Consider the following 23,447-nt stretch of genomic DNA (forward strand, 5'->3'; position numbering starts at 1 on the left):
AGAGAAAGGAAAAAAGTTAATGCCCTTTTACAATGCAGTAAAACTGCAGCATCTGGCATGGTGTTTTGATTTATTACTTCTTTACTATTAATTCCCTACACAACGCAGTTTGCAGTGTCTTCCATATGTACTACTGAATATACCTGCAAAATTATATTGTATGACATATAGTCAAAGAGACATGCAGACATGCTGTTACGAACATTGAAATGTGTGAAAAACTAGCTTAATGCGTTAATTCATTTGTAATGTAATTAGGTGTGGGAAGGTAAGTTCAATTCTTTAAAGAGTCGGGATGGAGGTTACTTGTTATGTATTAAAATGATAGCCACAGTGCAGTTTTTATAGATGAGTAGTAATTTTCCACATCCTAATTAGATGTAGTGTACATAGTTATAAGTAAATTAGAGGCTAGCACGTACACAGCACCCATGTTGCTCTCCTGATGCCAGGAACTGACAACGGGGACCCTGTGCAACCAATGCAAGCCCAACTCTTTCCACCTGGCGTCGCAGAACCCTGAGGGCTGCATCAGCTGCTTCTGCATGGGCATCACCGACTCTTGCACCAGCTCCTCCTGGTACCGCAATCAGGTAATGCACTGCTTGCTCTCCTACCTGGCCGTTAACGGGAACGGTGGACTTTGAATCCCTGCTGAGACTGTCTAAAACTTTCTTATTCTTATCTAACAGTGAAACCTAACCTTTATATATAAATTGTGTTCCAGTAACACTGAATGTCTTTCTGCGCTTCTTACAAAACTTTAGAACAGAAGCATTAGAACTATTTTTAATTCGTATGTTTTCTCAGTGCAGCCCAATAGTAATTGTCATAGTTTATTGTTATGCAGCAATTTCAGTGCCACAGATCTTTCTCAGGTGCTACTGCTATTTAAAAGGGTTATTATGAATTATTACAAGGTTTCAACACTTGTTACTTTTCTTTAACTTTAATTCACAATATTCTCAGTACCTTTTTTATATTCAGATCCTCTGTCTCTCTACCAACTCCATACAGATGCTTGCTACTATGGTAGTTTATTCATCTGTCCAGCCATTCACATCGTGTCCCATGAATTGCAAGGTTTCTCTTCAAAGTAGTATGGGTGCCTATTGCGCCATTCATTAATCTATTGGCTTTGAACTCCTAGGAAACTCAATGAAAGACCACCTCTCTGGAACTATTTCACAGTAATATTACTCTCTCTCGCTCTCTCTCTCTCTCTCTTTTTTTCCATAAAAATATTAGCTCCCTTATAGCTTTGAAGTACTTTTCTCATTTGATTTTTTCATAAATATACAATTCAAAATTAAGAAGAGGGTTGATTATTTTCTCTTGTAGAACAGACACATCAGTCTCAACAACCAAGAGCAAAAAACTGTTAAGTGTCAAATGTAGATGACTTATTAGCAAATAATGCATTAATACAAAACATTTTAATCACATTGATTGACTTATGCTGTGTAACAGGATCAACTATAGTTTTTCAACACATATTTTTACCCAGATCCTTGAGATAAATATTACTCTGCCAATAGTTTACCTTTGTTTATAGTTGGGTAAGGTACAGTCATTCTCCAACGGTTGCTTTTATTTTGACTCGTAGCTGGCTTAAGTGATAATACTGGTCTTCCATTTATGTTAGCCTTGTACTAACAATACTAATTTTGTAATAAATTAAATAATTGTACTTGTGATGATGCTTTTCAATAGCACTGTCAAAATATTTTTACAGATAATTGCCATGATCTCACCGAGGATGAAGGTAATTTTTACCTCTTTCCCCAGCAAACTACTTCACATTATGATACTTTTTCAAGCATTGACTTTCTTTGTGTGTAAATGATAGCACTTTCACCATTTGAATATTCTTTTATTTTGTTTTGAACACTGTTGCAGTTTTTTGTCTCTATATGCATTTGTTATTATTGTATTGGTAATTGCTCACATTGCTTGTGGTAGCAGATGTGAATGTGCTTTATCATGAGATACAGTGATCATCGTGTCAACACGATTTATGTCTTAAACCAAACCTCCAAATTCAATTTCGTGCTTCGCCATCAACAGATTGTATGCTGCTGCTGAATTTTGACCTCGACTTATTGTTGTTGTATCATCAAATATTGATATGAATTACTTGACATGTGCTACTGCTAATTGCCACAGGATGGTAATGAATCACTGTGGTATAGAGCTCAAATTACAACAGTGCTCTAAACGAAATAAAAGAACAGTTAAATGTCGAAAGTGTTAACATTTGGACAATAGTATATGGCTGTGACTCCCAAAAATAGCAAAATCAACTTCCTTTTTATCAAACCTGAAGCCGAGGCTCGGTATGTCTGGGCGTAGTTATTTGCATTTGAATTTACCTATTTCATAGTTGTCATTTGGAAGATTTTCCATTTGATTTTGTAACAGTTTGTGGTGTAGATTAAAGATAGCACCTGATCCAGAAGTAGGTTTCGATCTCTGATACTTTTCCAGCGTGCCTCTTAAAAGCTGTAACTGAGTATTGACTCGTCACCCCAGCATACCTGTAAAAACAACTTCTGTCAAATGTAGATAATTAATGAGAGCTGCAGTGTAAACCCTTGTTTGCGTAGCGTAACAAGCAGCTAGACATCCAGTAATACATTCTTTTGTATGTTTTTGTAAGTTATTAACAGGTTGTGAGTTATCTGTTTACCGATTATCTGTACATAATGAAACAATTTCTTAACAAGTAAAAATGAAGCCGTAAGTACAGAGTTATTCTAAATGATGGGCCCATTTTCAAAAATTGGTATATATTAAAGTACAAATCCAAAATGAATTAGCTTTATACCAATGAAAAGAGGAAGTTTCAAAGTTTTTGGTCGGTGGGGGTGGGCAAGCGGTGACGGTTTTTGAAGCGGCCGGTAGACTTCGCACGGCAGTAGGGCCATCATTCCGTTTTACTGTCAGTTGTGAGTGAGATGGCATCTGGAGCACAAGGTTTTCTGCATTCTCGAGTTCGGAAAAAGTGATTCACAAATTCCAGTGCAGTGGGCATTTCGTACCAATTGGTATTCAACCACCAACTCACAAAAGCATTAACCGTTGGTTTAAGCAATTTAAACAGACTGGGAGTGTGTGCATAGGAAAAAGCACATGCCGACCGCGTGTGTCAGAGGACGATGTCCGACGGATTCGAGCAAGTTTTGTGCACAGTCCCAGTAAGTCTACCAATAGAGCCAGTTGAGAACTTGGAGTACCCAAACCAACTGTACGGAAAGTTCTGTTCTGAGACGATGTTTGCTGTACAAGCCCTACCGATTACAACTTGTGCAGGCTCTCAACCCCAATGACAAAGAGAAATGTCTCGCATTTTGAGCTTATGTGCTAGCAAAGATGGAGGATGACACATTTCTACAGCATGTAGGTCAGTTGCTTGATTTGTTGGAAAAGACCAAACAGGAAGGTCATCAGTGTCATCGAATTATGGAAGTACGGGGTAGGAAGTCGGCTGTACCATTTTGAGGGAACCATCCCGGCATTTGCCTGAAACGATTTAGGGAAATCGTGGAAAACCTGAATCAGCATGGCTCTATGCACAATTGAACCTTCATCCTCCTGAATGCGAGTCAGGTGTGCTGACCGCTGTGCAACCTCGCTCAATCTGCAGTGTGTAATCTTTAGCGATGAAGCGACATCAACCTTAGTGGAAAAGTCAATAGATACAGTGTTCGTATATGGGGTTTGGAAAATCCTCATTCACCATTACGAAAGAGACACACCGAAGATCAACGTGTTCTGTGCCGTATCCCGTACAAAGATTTATGGACAATTTTTCTTTGCGGAAAGAACTGTAACGGGAATCACATACCTGGACATGTTATGGAAGATTCCCAGGACTTCATTTTCCAACAGGATGGAGCTCCACCCCATTGGTACTGTGTTGTACCAGGCTTTTTGAATGACTTCCTTCCTCAGCAGTGGCTCTGCACTTCCGACCGAGATCTCTCGATCTCACAACCTGCGACTATTTCTTACGGTGTTATTCTGACGGGCTTATGTGAACGAAGCTGTTTACGTCCTGCCTCTACCAACCACTCGAAACGATCTGCGGAACCGGATCACTGCTGCCCTGCTCTCATTAACAGCAGATACGCTTTTGCGTGTGTGGGACGAGTTTGGCTACTGCGTAGATGTTTGCCATGCAGCCAATGGTGGCCACATTGAACGCCTACAACATTTATCACACTTCTAATTATTAAATAATTATTAAAACTAATAAATTACAAATTATTAAATTTATTAAATTGTTATCAAACATTGTGAAAAACTTTGAAACTTGCTCTTTTCATAGCTTGTTCATTTTTGAATTGTACTCGAATAAATACGAAGTCTTGAAAACGGGTTCATCATTTAGATTAACCCTGTACTCTCTTACAATTAGAATGACAATTTTAGTGTAGAATACTTTATTATGCATATACACGTTTTACCACCAGAATCACACTATCAGAAATGGTCATATCTTGTGAAATAGCCAATGTTCCAACATACTCAGTTTCTGGAAATCCCTGAACATTCTCAGTGTAATGTGTGGTATTTTTTAGGCTCCGGGCACAAAGCTATAGCTCGCTGTAGGAAGAAAGAAGAAAATTGTAGCATTCTCTGCTCAAGGTGGCTTTTAAAGTTACAGTAGCGAGGAATTTGATGCTGCTACGCACCTGATTGATCGATATGAAGATGTAGATCAGTACACATATACATGTGTTCGAATAACAGTGGCTGTGGTCTGGGACTTGAAGAACTACTGTAAAATATGTAGGAGGAACCATCCGGAGTGACCTTAAGTGAAATGAGCACATACAACAAATATTAGGAAAAAAACAGATTCCATAATAAACCTCATAAGAAGAAATGTAATTGATCCATTAAAGAAGCAGCTTACGAAACACTTCTTCAGGGCCCACTACTGGGTTGGTTTCATACAAGTGATGGGGTAGATCCGATGAAGAGTGGTGCATTTCGTTGTGGGATCACTTAGTCGATGTTATAGCTTTATGGAGATGCTCACAAACTCCAGTCGCAGATACTTCAAGAGAGGTGTATATCACATAGAGGTTTACTGTTGAAATTCTGAGAAAGTACATTCCAGGTAGAGTCAGGGAGCATATTACTTCCTCCCTCATACATCTTGTGAAATAGCCACAATGAGAAAATTGGAGGAGTTAGAACTATTAATGACGCTTTACTGACAAAGATTCTTCCCACGTCCCAAACACAAATGGAGCAGGGAAGGGGGGATTAGTTAGTGGTATGAAAAGTACACACTGTTAGGTGGTTAGTGGAGTGTAGATGTAGATATTACCCTTACAGTCATATTCAGTAAGCTGCTAGTTCTGTTTCGGTATCTTTTTTTCTTAGTGACACACATAAGCTACTGAGGTGAAGTGCCCAGAGACATGAAATTGAGTGTGTTGAGCTGTAGCTTCAGATACAATCTTGTTGAATTGTTGAATTTGTGCCGACAATGTCTAACACAGTGACGGGGAGATTGGCGGATAGCAGTGTCATCTCAACTTCCACAACTTTAGGAAATGGTGAATAATTCTCAGAGCCGTGACCGAGTGACACCTCACATAAATAGGAGAAAGCCAGACATGTCAGTAAATGGCATCAATCAGATTCTTACAGTTTTCATCTAAATTGTTTGTTTGTCTCTTCTTAATTGCAAAGCTACAACTTAGCATAACATTTATCTTGGAAACTTGAAGGTGTCATCTAAGTACTTCAAAATATTCTACTTCAGAAATGGAGTTAAAATTAAAGAATGAAAGATTATGAATGGTACAGTTCACTGATGACTTTGCTATTTTTATGAAAGTTACCAAGATTCACAGGACATCTTGAATGGAATGAGCACAGAATACAGATTGAGAGTGAACCAAATAAGGATGACCAGAATGAGGAGTAGCAGAATTGAGAGTAGCGAGTAATTGTATCAAAATTAGAGACCATGAAGTAGACCAAGTGAAGCAATTCTGCTAGCTTAGAAGCAAAATACCACATGATGGTGAAGCAAAATTCCATGAATATATTGAGGTACAGCTGGTGTAAATATGTTAAAATGCTAAATTACAAAATTTACCTGATATCACCCGGAAAACATGGTGTTACCATCAATCGTAGCACTACTATTCACACCATATTATTGATATACGAATGGTCAGTATAAATTTTTAATTAACAGCTTCAGAATATTAAGTAACATAATTCATTTTTTGTTTGTTTACAGTTACATGTCTGCAGCCATGGTACACATTAAAATTCCTCTAATACAGTATTATAGCACGCCGCTAGAGGCAACAAAACAATATGGGTGCAGACCAGTAATAAAATGGCATTTCATGCAGTAATTCATTTTCCATATCAGTGGAAATGTTGCAGAAGTGTCGAGCCCATCCAGATCACTTCGTCAACCGTATTGATTAGTCTGAAGCAAATGTATCATTTTCCACTACTGCTGAAAAAGAATTGTCGCATGATATACTTTATCACTAGGCACCACCATTTTGTTTTGGCTCCTGTAGTGGCATTCCCTGGTACTGTGATGAGAGGGATTTCGATGTGTACTACGACTGCAGGCATTTCTACCTGCAAACTAACAAAAAAATTGTACGATTTTATCTTTTCTGGATGTATGATGATTTTGAAATGTTCTCAGGTATTCAGCTGGGTAGCATCATCAATGATGCGATCTTTCAGCAAGCTGATTTATTGCTATGTTCAGGCAGAACTTGTGTGTCAGAACTATTTGAAGATGATGAAAAGTCAACTTGTCAAAATATTGCACCATTTTGATGATGCCATTTGATTGAATACCTGCGAGCTTTTCAAAAACAAAAAATTAATTATGAAATCTTATTTTTTCAGGTTGATAATTAAAACCTTATAACTACCCCTGGTACAATGGATTCTTGTGATTATTTCCATTCAATAAGACAAAATGTTCTACATATCCACAATCCAAAACAAATCTTGTATTTGGTTACAGAGAGTAAAGACAGAAAGTAAAGGAGTGTAAACAGTTCACACTGCATAGATAAACATTATAAAATTCTTCTCTCCTGTGTATATGGTAGTTTACATTTAGAATGCTGTAAAAGTCTTGCATATTGCAGCTTTTAAGTTATTCATATTTTAAAGGTAAGAAATATATTTTTAATTTTTATTTGTGTTCCAGATAACATCAGCATTCACACGCGACGCACAGGATTTCAAGCTTGTTGATGACCCCCTCAACCTGGACCGACCCATAACAGAAGGACTGCGTGTTGACCCTGTGGCCAGGGAGCTGGTCTTCCAAGATTTCTCCAGGCGCAGCCCTGTAGTAAGTACTCATTCATTTATTTCACTCATTCATGTCTCCTTCCACATATTGCATGATGGAGGAGAACCTTTAGGGATGTATAACAAGGAAATTTACACAAAAACAGGTAGAAGAAACTGCTGCAGGTTACCAGTGTAAAGCATAGGAACAACAAGTTGTGGCTAGATCTTAATTCTGGAAGCCTTTTCTGCAGCCAAAAAGCATTGCATTGTTTCTCCGGTTGTCTGTCTTCTCTCTTTCATCCAGCTGCTGTTCTACATTTCCTCTTCTTGGAAACTCTTGAAATTGTGGATCAGTAATCTCTACTCTGACCGGTTTGAGATGTCCTGCAATGCTCTTGAGGTCCTTCCTTACTTCCTTGAACCATTTATCAAAACATTCAGGATGCTTCCATCCTGAGCAGATGTCCACAGTTGTCATTTCTTTATTGACTCAATCAACCATTCATTATCCTTGTATAACTCTTCTCTTCTTCAAAGTCTATACTGTCTGTTGTCCTTGGCCCCATTATTTTGCAAAGAATCTTGTACTCAAACTTCTTGACTTTTCTCAGTTCAGCCTGTCCTGTCATTCTTTTAGTGCATCCTCTGTGGGTCAGGGATGAGAGAATGAGCCAGTTAGTTCGAAACTAGTCACCAAATATATATACTTCAGCTGTGATGTTTTGGTTAATAAATGCTCCATGAAATATTAAAAAAGGTTATTGATCCTATATCAACAAAATATTGAGACTGAAAAAAATTTTTTCTGGAGGTTGCCTTATTTTCTCAGACATGTGCCCTACAAAAAGCAGTGGCCATGTTCTTTCGCCTGCTGTCATTGTCTTGTTTTTCATCAGTTTTCATTTTCGCTGTCTCACCGAGGTATATGAAACTATCCACTTTTTCTGTTTTATCATACTCTGTTGTCAGGTGATGAGGTGCTATTCAGGTATTAAAAATACTGGATATAAGCTCTGCCTATTATGCAAAACACTGTTTTTTTCATTTTATCCAAACATGTTTCAGTTTCTCTGTTCCATAACCAGTGGATTTTATTTATTAAAATCTGTGAAATGTGAACGTATTTTGAGTGATAAGTGACTACAAAAATCAGGCCTAAAGAATGGCTTTTGTTGAAGACCTTTTTGGCAAAAGCTTGCTTGCTGACAGTCTTTTTGTTGTGCCTATCTGCATTTCAGCATCTCCGCTATATGGTGAGTAGCAACTGTCCTTTTCGTATGTTATCATTATTCCATCCTGAATTTTCCATTGGTTTGCCATCATTCCATCCTGGATTTTCCATTGGTTGAAGTGAATTTGGTTTGCAAATTAACAAATCACCTTGTTGGTGTGCCAAGATATTTCATGCATCAGTTTGCTGTTACTTACATTTTATCTTGCAAATTGTTTTCATTTGCGTTCCCATGAGTTATAGAGAAGTGCACACAAATTCTACCCGTAATTTCGGAATTTTGTTTGTAACATACACTTTTCAGTTGTCCAAGCGAATACCGATTGGGGTAGAACACACAATAGCAACATTTACACTGTGTTTTGGAGAAGTGAAAAGTGTTCGTTACAAAAATAAATTTCTGAAAATTTGTGTAGTATTTGTGTATACTTCTCAGTAACTCATGGGAACTCAAAAGAAAACGGATCTGCCAAAACAGAATGTAAGTAATAGCAAATACATGTGTTGGTACAGCAAAATTATTTTTAAATATAAAGCAGTGTGTTAACTCACCAATTAAATTCACATCAACATCATTTAGTTGCATCGTTTGATGCTACCAGTGCATGATAATGCACAAATAGTCCGGCAGAAATCTATAATGCAAAATTGACATTATGACAAAACAAACAAGGACTGTTCTTCAGGACTAATTTTCGTAGATTAGTAGTCACTCGAAATGTGTTCACATTTCACAGATTTTAATAAATAAAACCCACTGATGATGGCACAGAGGTGGTGAAACATGTTTGAGTTACATGAAAAAACTGTTTTGCATAGCAGGCAGACCTTGTATCCAATAATTTTAACTGCAAAAACCTCACATACAAGAGCACCAAGTCCAACTGATGAAAATTCAGGTGTTGGTTATGAACCTTGTTTTCTCAAAATAAATTTGTAGGTCAGCTTTGTCTGCCTATTCCTTTAGCATATTTATCTGTTCCACTAGTGTCTCTGTGTTTCTGGACAGGATCACCAGGTCATCAATGAAGTCTTTGCTCTTCCATTGGGAATTTTCTCTTAACACTGGTCTTTAATCCTCCATTGTGAACTTTGTCCAGTTGCCCTTTCATGGCTGATTCTTTTTCCCATTCTCAGATGACCCTGTCTAAGATGCAATTGACCATTATGGTAATTGCTTCTTCGTTACTTTGTATGTGTTCGTTAGGAGAAAAACAGCTACTTTAAAATACCCACTGCTCCTCCTCCTCTCATGCTTAGCTGATGTTATGTAACATTTCAATCAAAGCATTGGAGCTGTAGACAAACTACTATTAGCTCTCTGTACTGAAAAAAAAATGAGAATCTAATACAAATATTAGTGCTATGGAGAATTCACTTTCTTGAATGCAGTTTTCTGATGAATTATAAGAATAGTGGTTGATGAGGTAGTCTTTAAACTTATTTTCGAACATTGGGTATTCTCAATTCCCTTCCTGACATTCGTCAAGAATCTGTTACAGACTTTCACACCTGATTATAAAATTCAATTCTGAACATTAGAGAAGAATGCATAGTCTGTGTGGAAATTATTTCTATTTTTAGTATTATGATTGTGAATCACTGAGTTCATTCTAGATTTACTCGTGTTTTTAACTACATGATAATTTTTTGCTTACAATAATGTCACCTATCTGTAAATAATTTGTTGTTGAGTGCACTTTTCTCAGTAAATGCATGTGTTGCATATACAGGTTGGTCCATTAATCGTGACGGGGCCAAATATCTCACGAAATAAGCGTCAAACAAAAAAACTACAAAGAACGAAACTTGTCTAGCTTGAAGGGGGAAACCAGATGGCGCTATGGTTGGCCCACTAGATGGCGCTGCCATAGGTCAAACGGATATCAACTGCGTTGTTTTAAATAGGAACCCCTATTTTTTATTACATATTCGTGTAGTACGTAAAGAAATATGAATGTTTGAGTTGGACCACTTTTTTCGCTTTGTGGTAGATGGCGCTGTAATAGTCACCAACATATGGCTCACAATTTTAGACGAACAGTTGGTAACAGGTAGGTTTTTTTAAAATTAAAATACAGAACGTAGGTACGTTTGAACATTTTATTTCGGTTGTTCCGATGTGATACATGTACCTTTGTGAAATTATCATTTCTGAGAACACATGCTGTTACAGCATGATTACCTGTAAATACCACACTAATGCAATAAATGCTCAAAATGATGTCCGTCAACCTCAATGCATTTGGCAATACGTGTAACGACATTCCGCTCAACAGCGAGTAGTTCGCCTTCCGTAATGTTCGCACATGCATTGGCAATGCGCTGACGCATGGCGTCAGGCGTGGTCGGTGGATCACGATAGCAAATATCCTTCAACTTTCCCCACAGAAAGAAATCCGGTGAACGTGTGAGCCATGGTATGGTGCTTCGACGACCAATCCACCTGTCATGAAATATGCTATTCAATACCATTAAAACCGCACATGAGCTATGTGCCGGACATCCATCATGTTGGAAGTACATCGCCATTCTGTCATGCAGTGAAACATCTTGTAGTAACATCGGTAGAACATTACGTAGGAAATCAGCATACATTGCACCATTTAGATTGCCATCGATCAAATGGGGGCCAATTATCCTTCCTCCCATAATGCCGCACCATACATTAACCCGCCAAGGTCGCTGATGTTCCACTTGTCGCAGCCATCGTGGATTTTCCGTTGCCCAATAGTGCATATTATGCTGGTTTACGTTACCGCTGTTGGTGAATGACGCTTCGTCACTAAATAGAATGTGTGCAAAAAATCTGTCATCGTCCCGTAACTTCTCTTGTGCCCAGTGGCAGAACTGTACACGACATTCTAAGACATCGCCATACAATTCCTGGTGCATAGAAATATGGTTGTGGTGGAATCAACATTGATGTAGCATTCTCAACACCGACGTTTTTGAGATCCCCGATTCTCGCGCAGTTTGTCTGCTACTGGTGTGCGGATTAGGCGCGACAGCAGCTAAAACACCTACTTGGGCATCATCATTTGTTGCAGGTCGTGGTTGACGTTTCACATGTGGCTGAACACTTCCTGTTTCCTTAAATAACGTAACTATCCGGCGAACGGTCCGGACACTTTGATGATGTTGTCCACTATACTGAGCAGCATACATAGCACACACCCGTTGGGCATTTTGATCACAACAGCCATAAATCAACACGATATCGACCTTTTCCGCAATTGGTAAACGGTCCATTTTAGCAGGGGTAATTTATCACAAAGCAAATACTGTCTGCACTGGCGGAATGTTACGTGATACCACGTACTTACACATTTGTGACTATTACAGCGCCATCTATCACAAAGCGAAAAAAGTGCTCCAACTAAAACATTCATATTTCTTTATGTACTACACGAATATGTAATAAAAAATTGGGTTTCCTATTTTAAAAATGCAGTTGATATCAGTTTGACATATGGCAACGCCATCTAGCGGATCAACCATAGTGCCATCTGGTTTCCCTCTTGGAGCTAGACAAGTTTCATTCTTTGTAGTTTTGTAGTTTTTTCATTTGATGCTTATTTCGCGAGATATTTGGCCCGGTCACTATCAATGGACCACCCTGTACACACACACACACACACACACACACACACACACAAGTAGTACAACTAAATTGTTTTAGATCTGGTAATTGTTGAGGTAGTTGATAGTTTACCATAGGCAGGTATTGTGCAACTTCCACTGTTACCCTGGATCCCTTAGCAACGGAACTAGTAATTCAGACAAAAATTATTGACTTACTCTTATTATCAAATTTTTAAGAAAATCTTTATTTGCTGTTGTCGACAATCACTTTATGTAGCTACAACTGCACCCTAAGACTCTTACACAAGTTACTTGCAAATTTTTACTGAACTGTAACAGACATGTGCTCACTAAGTAAGACAGAAATTTAGAATTGATATTGTTTAGCTATATGTGTTACACAGTGATTATTTCAGATGTCCAGATTATATGTGTGTTACAGAAATTATTTTTGAGTTTATGTAGGGGGTGGGGGGAGAGACAGAGAGAGAGTTGGAAGTGCTCCATACAAATGAAACATATATTTTAGGCGAGTGATCTGGCAAAACAAATATTACCTTTATTCAGTTGCAGGTAGACAGTCCCAAACAAAATCATCGATATAACAGTAGATGAGCTTTACTATTTGGGCAGCAAAAGAATTGCTGTTGGCAAAGTATAGAAGATATAATGTACCAACAGGGAATAGCGAAACAAGCATTTTTGAAAAAGGAAAAATGGTTTATGTCAAATATGGTTTTTAAGTTTTAGGAAGTCTGTTTTGAAAGTATTTGTCTGGAGTGTAGGCTTGCTTGGATATGAAATGTAGACAGTAAACTGTTCAGATGAGAACAGTATAGCTTTTAAAAGTAAGTGTGGTGCTCCAAAAAATTGCTATAAATTAACGGTAAATTGAAAAAATTATGAAGAGGTAGTAAATTGAACTGGAGGGAAAAAAGTTATGGGACAGCTTTTTCTAAACTTTTTCTAAAGGAAAGGATTGGTTGATATGACAGCAGGAATTGTCGAATTGGTTGGGGGGGGGGGGGGGGGGGGACCTGTGGAAGGAGACCAAGTGGGTGTAGGCAGCAGTAGTTATGCAGAGGTGGAGAGGCTCGGTCAGATTCGACTAGTATGGAGAGAGACATCTGAAAAGTCTTCAGACTGAACACTGCAAAAACAACAATGGCAAGAAATCGTGTATCTTTAGTGTCACACGTTTTGTGACTTGTGATTCCTATTCTAATGGAGATTTTGTTGTTTTTCAGGTGTACTATTGGATGCTGCCCCCGCAGTTCCTGGGAGACAAGGTGACCTCGTACGGTGGATACCTGAACTACACGGTGCGCTACGTCCCGGCCCCCGGCGGCCAGAGCTCCAGGAACAATGCCCCAGATGTCGAGCTCATCAGCGTGAGTGCCTCTCTCTCCTAAAGACTTCGAAATGTTCTCGTCACACTGTGTGCGATCTAAGAGTTTCATCGTCTTTAAAAAAAAAAAAAAAAAAAAAGAATTCTTTCAAATTGTGTGATGTCTAATAAAGGGGAGTACTTGTAAAAGAAGTGTGGAAGGGAGAAATGTGAAGTTGTCAGATTGAGAAAAAGGCAGAAGTAAAAGTGGATTAATACCTCAAATTGGACTGTAAAAGTAGAATAAGGCTATTACCTAGTTTTTGTAACTGATATTTCCTTTTTCAGGGAGGAATATATGGAAGGATAGGTTGGGAAGGAAGGGTAGGCCTCTTAAACCTCAGGATAACTGGGATTCGCCCTGAATGAGTGCAGAAAATGTCACAAAATCACACTCCCGGCTGGCAGGTGCATCAAACATCCTTGTGGGCCTAGCACTCATACAAGGAAAGCATAATGTGCAGAAATGGTTAGCTAAAGCCCAAGGGAGTGGAGTATAAGCTGTTCCAAAACTTCCTGATGGGTTAAAACTGTGTACTGGGCTGAAATGTGAATCCAGAACCTTTACAGACAATGTTAAGAGATCTAATCCTGTAAGGTACAGATGAGAACCTCTGTGAAATTTGCAAGGTAGGAGAAGAGGTACTGGCTGAAGCGGAGCTGTGAGGGCAGGTCACGAGTCGTGCTCGGATAGCTCACTCGTCGGACCACTCGGTCGCAGAAGGCGAGGTACCCAGGTTTGACCCGTGGTCTGGCACACAGTTTTATTTTCCCAGGAAATTTTGAAACAGTGCACACTCTGAAAACTGACGGAAGAAGAAAAGAGGGGGAAACTGTGAAAAGTTCTTTGTTAGCTGGTGTTAACGTCAGGTCGGCAGTATGCGAGGGTACGTCACGAAGAAAGTGGCCGTATCCAGAGTTAACGGAAACTAGTGTCGTGTCGGAAGATCCGAGTGTCCACTGCGGGTCCTCTACAGTGAATGTTCGGCAACAGGCACAGTTCTCGTACATCCGGAAACACTGTGCAGTGGCACGCTACACGGAGTTTATCTCTTTGCAGTCGAACGACATCAAGCTGATGTACTTCGGGCGCGACCAGATCGAGGCGGACCGACCGCAGACCGTTTCGGTGCCGCTGCTGGAGCAGTACTGGCAGCGCAACGACGGGCAGCAGACGCACCGCGACCACATCATGATGGCGCTCGCCGACGTCCAGGCCATCCTCGTCAAGGCCACCTACACCACCAACACCCGCGAGGCTGCGTGAGTGCCGTGTTTTTTCTATTATATCGTATGGCCTTCTGCAGCAACTTTTGTATGTCGAAAACTCCGAGTGCATTTTGAGATTGAGAGTGAGTCTAAATTAAAAGTTGTTCATTATCGATGTTTTTAGACAACACTAGAAACTGTGGAGAAGAAAGAAGTGAATATCTCAGGGCTATAGTGCATGCACGGCACAAAGTGACCGTCAGTCATTACAATGTTTCGGTTCCTACTATGTTGACCATATTCAGTGTCATCATCATCGGCTCAAGAGTTCTCTGTTAGCCTCGGCCTTCTTTAAATTACTCTATTTGTTCCTATCTAGTGCCAAACTCCTTCAATCGTGAATTCCAGCTTTTCTTATTTCTTCCCTGATACCTCCCTTCCATCTTAGCTGTGGTCTTCCAACTCTACATTGAATATTTTCTTAGCAATTCTGTCGTAAGCTATAGTATGTGTGTTGCCCAGTCCAGCCTTTTAATACTGCTATCACAGACATTGTCTTCTTCATTATATACACTATACAAAGTTAAATGATAACTGTTTATAATCTCAGTATGTGTCCTGCCCCTTCCAGTCTTAATATATATCCTGCCCATTCCCGTCTTCTAATGAACAGACATTGTCTTGTTTATTATATAGATTGTACAGGGTGTAAATGATCACTGTTTACAATGTACCACAATGGTGTGGGATAGTAGAGACGAGCTATGTGATATAGGACACTCGGGACTCGACAAGTGAGGAAACGACCCCAAATTTGCGTACAAAATTCACATAAGCTACAGTGTATACATGCCTTGTTACCTTTTTTATATCCTCTTTCTCTCTTACACCACGGGCTTAGGTGGCTGTTTTGTTAACACTGTTGATTTAAACTTTCCTGTAAGGGTAATGAAAGAAAAAAGACTTTTGTAAACGTTATACAAAAATTGATTATATTTACTATTTGTTCTAAACATTAATCCTTACAAGCACAATAGTTTTGTAGTAAGGAGGCCAGACAAACAAAATGATTTAATTGTTAATTTTGTGCTGTTAAAATTCACAACATTTGGAGGTAAAATTTAGTTAAGTGGAAGAACAGAGGGAAGGTCGATTTTAGTAAGAAAAGAAATGAACTACCGTAGTGTGGTGCACATGCAGTGAAGCTTAGATGTCTTTTGTAGACCAATTTGAACCTTTTTCAGACTCGATTGACCATTACGTGTCCCGTATGAATTAGTTTGTCTGAAATTCACCTACCTCTGTGGTACACCGTAAACAATTATTGTCTATACCCAGAATAATTCGTAGTTGAATTTCCTACTCCTGACACCATATTCTTTTACTAGTCCAAGAATTCGCCTCAAGATCTTTCTTTAAAATATGCCAAGTTGCTTTTCATCCAATTTCATTAATGTCCACATTTCAGTGCTGTATGTTAGCACCAGCCTCAGTAATATCTTATGCATCATAACTTCAGTTTTCCTGAACAGTGGCTTAGATTTCGGATATTTTCTTAGGCCACAGTACAACTTGTTGGCAGTCAATATTTGTTTCTGGATTTCAGAGCTGACATTGTTCTTACAGTTTAGATAAGTGAAACTAAATACGTCAGGCTTACGTGAACCAATTTCTATTTCAGCATTAGGATACTCTTTCTTAGTTACACGGCTTCCTTAGTTACAGTCATTTATCTGTCGATTTATCTTAGTAGAAGCTCTTTCAAGATTTATAGGCTTCTTTCATTGTTCTTCGTGTTTTGTAATTACATCAGTATTGTATGTATATGTTAGCTACAGAACTGATTGGTTATCCTTCTAGTATCAATGCCTAAGCCTCTTATAACCTTTCCGAAGGTTATATTAAGCAGAAGGCAGGACAGTGAATCTCTCTGCCATTCTCTTACTCATACTTACATTTTTGTGCACAGCACGTAATAACACATTCTCTATCTTAACTCCACTTTTACTAACGCGATCAGTTTCTCAGGAATCTCCAACTCTCTTCTGTCAGTACTGTCTCAGGCTGATCTGCAGTCTGTAAAGAGGTGATATACGTCAATCCCAAAGTCTTTACATTTTTCAAGTATTTTTCCATACTGTGAAGATCCGATCGACAGCAGACCTTCTTTGACGAAACTGACACCGATAGGCACCGACAGCATTTTCAGTATAGGCTGCACGTCTGCTGGAGAGGATGTCGGAGAATATTTTATATGCAGTAGATAATAGGCAAATTCCCCTGTTCCTTGCCCAATTTAAATATATTTTCTTTATAGAGGTGGTGACCACGTTGTGTCTGTTGTACATTACGGAAGGGAAGTTTACAAGTTTTCTGCAGACGTTCTGTAAACAATTTCGGAAGTTCCTTTTAGTATTTCTGTCGAGAAGAATTCAGCCGGTTGTACACCGTTTTCTTTTTCCCGCCCGGCAGGCTGATCCGGGTGGAGATGGATATAGCCGAGGAGCGCAACACCGGCCAGTACCGCGCTTTCCCGGTGGAGCAGTGCGCGTGCCCCGTGGGATACCGCGGCCTGTCCTGCGAAGACTGCGATGCGGGCTACACGCGCTCCTTCGAAGGTCTCTACCTCGGACTTTGCGAGCCCTGCAACTGCAACGGACACTCCGACGAGTGCCACCCGGAGGAAGGAACTTGCTATGTGAGTGCACTCAGAGATATCCAATTACAAATTAAAGCTTCCTATTATCTACCACCAACAAGGAAGTTGTTAGGCAGGGTACCTGTTTAGAGTAAGGTACTTTAAATTTCATCATTTGAATAGGCTAGTTAGAAAGATGACCAACTCCTCTTTATAGAACTGGTCAGGAGAGTGGAAAATCTACCTTAGATATAATTCCACATAACTTCTAAGTTGAAATTTTTTTCTAAAGATTAGTAGCACGTTTGAAATAATGTTTGTGTGATAATCCTACCTTTTCCATTGCAGGTGTTGTTGGGTCTTCACCCACAACCCTGGGCTTCATTCTCTATACTTGCGATTTCTGGAGAGAAGTGTCTCAACATTTAACCCCTACCTACCCTGCACCCCATCCCCTCCCACTCCCTATTTCCTAAGTGATAATATTTTCTGATACTTAGGAAGTGTGATCACAAATGATGGCAAGATAGTAGAGGAAATTAGGGAAGGAGTACAAGAACAAATGGCTTCTAGTTGAGTGGAAGCTGTATTCTGTGGAACAGACACAACCAAAATGAATGTAAGAAAGTTATCTGTCCATCTTATTACAAACCCATTCTAGCATATGTAGCATTCTAGCATATGTAGCAGGTACATGGACTGCAACAAAAAGGGAAGAGAATAGAATGTAAGCAGCAGAGATGAAACTTTTTAGGGTATATCGGGCACAAGATGACAGGATAGAATGGGGTACAAGCAGATCAGAAAAAGGATGGCAATCTCAAAACTTAAGAACAAGATAGGAACAACAAAGCTTAACAAACATATGATGAGACTGGGAGAGTAGAGAATTAAAAAATATATATATTTTTTCTGAAAGGTTAATTGAAACTAGAACACAGCGAATGCCTAGAAAAAGACAGATACAATGCAGGAGTCCATAGAGAAGAGGACAGTAAAACTATCTTCAGGCATAATTGTGGCAATAAGGGTCAACCAGAACATTGAAATACATATAGTGATTCAAACATCGACCAAAATCAGTGATGCTCCTTCTTCTGCCTTTCACAGATTAGGCCTATCAACCTGTTTTGTCCTCAGTTCCATCTTTTAACTAGCTGTCCTACGTCCCTCTAAGGTCGTTTTTAAAATCCTTGTTCGTTCCAGATGTTCCTTCTAGTTTTGTTCCGTCTTCTGATTTTTCACTCATTGCAAAGGCATTCAGTTTTTGTCTGATGTTTTAATTAGGAATCCTGTCCAATTTAATGTAACCTTCAACTGCTCGTGAAAATTTTATTTTGTGTACCTGAACATGATTACAATAGTTTCTCTTCATAACCTAGTTTAAATCATACATTAGAGTGGGTATAGCCATCACCTTGTAGAATTCCATTTTTATGTCTCTCTGTGTATTTTTTAATGTTTTGCTTATAGTGCAATGTATACCTAGATATATCTGATTCCTTCCATTCTTAATGGCATTGTATATATTAATAGTCTTTGTCTCTAACATTGTTTTATTAAAATATTGTCCGCTGTGTAATTTCAGAGTACAAGTATAATGTAAGTTCCACTGTACAGATTTTTGATGTAATTTATTATCTGATTTGGTATCCATGTTTTGCCATAATTTCCTACAGCCGTTCTCTGTATCTACCATTCCAAATTCTTTTTCAAAATCTATGAAAGCCAGGTAGGTAGGTAAAATAAATTCTCTTCTTTTGTGTATTATTGTAACACATAAGTTACTATAACTTCACAACCTCCCTCTTGTGATGCTGTAAGCATAACATGTATCAACTCTCTCACACACTCAGTACAAAGGTCAAACATGCAGTAACAGAAATTTCACACTCATCTATTGAAAACCTCATGTGTCTCCACAGAACTGCCGAGACCACACCACCGGTCCAAACTGTGAGCAGTGCGAGCCAGGCTACGAGGGTGACGCGACACGTGGAACAGCTGCCGACTGCCGTCCTACCGGAGACAGGCCTCCGACCAGTGACACGTGCTACTGTGACCCGCGGGGCAGCCGCGGACCTGACTGCCCGTGCGTCTGCAAGGTTAGTCTTTGAGTCAGTCCATTGCACACTGATACCATTTGATGCTGTGATATAATTTCATTATGGATTATCAAAGCAAAGTCAATTGTGACACATAAAAACATCTCTTTGACACTTACCGTTGTTGATCTCAAGTGAACTCCATTTTTTCTTATACATAAGGAACAACAGCACAAGATTTCTGATTGCTTGCTGATTTCCTAGTTACCAAATAATCCTGAAATTGTGTTGTAGGATTTCTGCATGAAATCCGTATTTCAAATGCTGGAAACTGTTAATTTCATCACCCCATATTATTCTGCCATGAATTGAGGATCTATAATGAGTATAGACCATTATTGGTGAAAAGGTTTCATGTGGAGCAACTCCTTCGGCCAATTCCAAAATTATATCAATTGTGCAATAGTAAAATTCAATTAAATGACTGTTTTGAAAAGTAACATTTATTCAGCGGATACCAAAGGTAATGAAAAAATAGAATGTTCCACTCATACAGCTGTAATTCAAATACTTCACCTGGTTACTTCTTACTAAAATATAAATCATAATACTGTATCAAATTCTCCATGTTTTCAGAAATATTACAGATTTGCAAAATCTAATACCCTCAACAAATCAATTCTCAATCATTTTAAATTTTGTAACAGTTCTGTTTATTTTATTTTTCCAAAATGGAATTTGGAAATTTGTGATAAGGTCTTATGGGACCAAACTGCTGAGGTCATCGGTCCCTAAGCCTGCACACTATTAAATCTAACTTAAACTAACGTATGCTATGGACGACACACACACACACCCGTGCCCGAGGGAAGACTCGAACCTTCGACGGGTGTAGCCGCACAGTCCGTGACCGCACGGCTTGTCAAGATGGCACACATTGTTGTAGACATAATAGTGGACTCAAGTATAGTTGTTGCCACATTAATATTTTTTTCAAACAAATTTAATAAGCAAGGAAAAAATTCTTTTAAGTTAATACTAAAATAATTAAAATAGTGCTAGTCTTCAGACCCCTAAATTCTCGTATTATATCCATGTTTATACTTCATTTTTGTGACCTCACATACCTTAAACTGATGGGGAGAGAGATGTCTTTATACATATTTTAGAGAGATGCCAAACAACAGTTAAGAGTGAATTGATTTCTGTGAATGCCATCCAAAGTAGATTGGCAAAAATACAAAAATCTGTCCAATGTCAGTTATTACTGTGAAATTATTTTGTAAGTTGTTTACATAATGAGTATTGTGCTTTGAAGACATGTCTTTGCGTATCAATATGTGCATGGCATGTAAAAAAACCTTATAGCACAACTCTGTGCTGCAGTTGTTTGCAGCCAAAATTTGTGACATCATTGAATGTGAAATATGCTCACTATTTTTATATACTTGAATTTAGCATATTTCGTGACAGTACTCACTTTTCTGTGGATGTTTATAAGATGATATTTGATTTTTTTGTGTTGGCTTCAGTCGTCTAGTCAAAGTATGATTCCATAATGCTGTTTCGTCTGCAGCGGAAATGTCCTGGTTCAATGCGTTTGCCTCATTTTTGGTGCTTCAAATACCATTTTTCCGAATGTGCTTCCTTCTTGATGATTATATAAAAAAGTAGTAGAATAACTCATTTTTGCTGGTCACTTGCAAATTATTATAACGGGGACCTGTACATTGTTCCACCGTCACACACCGAGTGTTCACTGCCGACTGATTACGGTCAAAGACGACTCCAGCGTCAAAGACATTTCACACGACACACGAGCTTCCACTTGTAACCAGTCTCTTTGACATTATTTGTCACATCTACTAATATTAATCAATATGCTGTCACTCTCGAACATATAAGCAAATTAGCATAAAATAAGGCAAATTACAATTCACAAAAAATATTCTGACAAAAATATAAGAAAACATTTACAACCTCCCTCATTAGATTTGGTATCAACAAATCCGGTAGAAAATAACACATCTCCCAGATCCATTACAAATGGGACTTTAACTTCAAATTTTAGTCGAACTCAAACACGAGAAATGTCACATTGGTCTCACTTGAAACTGGGCTAGCAGAGGTGCGTTAGTGGAACTGATCTCCTACAGTACTTGACATGCTTTGGAGGTTCACATCGAGTCTAATCCAACAGTATTATGCCTGGAAAACTAAGGAAAATGAAGTACCTTGCCTTCGTACTATCTGATGCCGTGTAACATTATTATCTATGTTGTTCATGTTCCATGGGGCAAAGCTATTGGAATGAGTCAGTACACAATTTATAGAATGCTGATTAGAAATTTTATATAAAAAAATTATTAAACCATGAGGGTAAATGGAGAAATTATATAAATAATAATAAGTTAAAGAGAAAAGTTCTCAATAGCTGTGAGGAATTCTTGGATCGAACAGAAGGTGTGCTCAAGGAAACCTCACATCTATGATTTCAATACTTTGGGTTTATCACTTAGTTTTTCCAGTTCTGATGGAACACTGTCAGAAGTAAAATCTGCTGAATACTGCAAACTTTTCTGTACAGTGCTTAAGGAAATGTTTTCAAGGAAATGTTTTCCGTCTAGTTTTCACTGGATGAATATTGCAGTTTTTTTGAGTGAGTTGATATTGCCATCTACAAATGCTATGATGGAGTACATATGTACAGGGATAGCAATAAGAACTCTTGAGACACCCGAACAATGGCCTACATGAACTTTGCGAACTGAATTGTCAGGTCGGTCTGCTTGCCCTTATCTGTTCTGAGAATATTCTTGGTGAATGGACAAAGTTGCCTCAAATATAACACCACCCAGGATAATAGAATGAAAGTATGCAAACCTTGACAGTTGAGGAGCAGTGGAGACCACGAAACTTCCCGACAGATTAAAACTGTACGCCGGACCGTGACTCGAACTCGCCAAGCTTCCAGGCGTGACTCACAACCCATCGTCACAGCTTTGCTTCCACCAGTACCTCATCTCCTACCTTCCACACTTAACGGAAGTTTCATTCTGAAGCGGATGTCATTCCAGTAGTGAATATAGCAGCATACAGTTTCTGCAACAGATCTTGAATGCAATGCTTCAAAGAAAGCCTTCTGTCTACCCTCATGCCTAAGAATGTAAGACTGTGTTCACTGACTGCCTGACCAAGTTGAGACAGTAAAATTTACCTTTTACAACAGTCCTGTTTCAGAAACTATGGACCAAGCGCAGTGGTTAGCACACTGGACTCGCATTCGGGAGGACGACGGTTCGATCCTGCGTCCGACCTTCCTAATTTAGGTTTTCCGTGATTTCCCTAAATCGCTCCAGGCAAATGCGAGGATGGTTCCTTTAAAAGGGCACGCCCGACTTCCTTCCTTGTCCTTCCCTAATCTGATGAGACCGATGACTTCGCTGTCTAGTTCCCTCTCTCAAAACAACACAACCCAGAAACTATGCATTTTGTTTTGTTACAGTTAAATGAAAATTGTTCTTTAAATGTCACATACTGATATTATTGACTACCCCATTATTTATTTATTGCTTTTACGACCCTATTGGATCACTTTAGTTCAAATCTTGTAGTCGTCCTTAGCCGTTTCATTTGTTTGGCTGTTTCTTCTTTCTTTTTAGCCCATATTTTTTTGAGCCGTTCCGATCTTCGTTTTCTTTCCTCCTCTGAATACACCACATTTCGTCTCTGCCTTGGTTTGTGCGTGAGTGTTATTGTGTTTGTTTTTACCCATTCGCTGTATTTCTGTGATTTTGTTACAAGATCCTCCTTCGAGATTCCTAGTTCTTCCATGTCCTTCTGCACTTCTCTCACCCAGTTTGACTTGATTTTTTTATTCCAATAAAAGTCGATCAGTCGTTTAGCTAGTCTAGTGTCTTCCGTTCTCAGTATGTGTCCCAGGAATGATATCCTTTTCCTTCTGAAGAATTCTGTTAGTGGAGTGATTGTTTTGTAGACGGTTTCGTTTGGGATTATTCTCCATTGGCCTTCCACTAGGTTCTTCTT

General features: G+C 38.9%; 1 protein-coding gene across 1 annotated transcript in view; it reads left to right on the plus strand.

The window, feature by feature from the left end:
- Window positions 1–23,447, plus strand: part of LOC126213609 (basement membrane-specific heparan sulfate proteoglycan core protein-like) — an 843,204-nt gene that overhangs the window by 663,494 nt on the left and 156,263 nt on the right. The window contains exons 40-45 of the mRNA XM_049941462.1: window positions 453–593; window positions 7,217–7,363; window positions 13,369–13,512; window positions 14,569–14,771; window positions 17,190–17,415; window positions 19,281–19,460. Coding sequence (XP_049797419.1) covers window positions 453–593; window positions 7,217–7,363; window positions 13,369–13,512; window positions 14,569–14,771; window positions 17,190–17,415; window positions 19,281–19,460 — 1,041 coding nt within the window. The remainder of the gene's footprint in view (window positions 1–452; window positions 594–7,216; window positions 7,364–13,368; window positions 13,513–14,568; window positions 14,772–17,189; window positions 17,416–19,280; window positions 19,461–23,447) is intronic.

The sequence above is a fragment of the Schistocerca nitens genome, chromosome 11, assembly GCF_023898315.1.
Source record: "Schistocerca nitens isolate TAMUIC-IGC-003100 chromosome 11, iqSchNite1.1, whole genome shotgun sequence".
NCBI classification, from domain to species: domain Eukaryota; kingdom Metazoa; phylum Arthropoda; class Insecta; order Orthoptera; family Acrididae; genus Schistocerca; species Schistocerca nitens.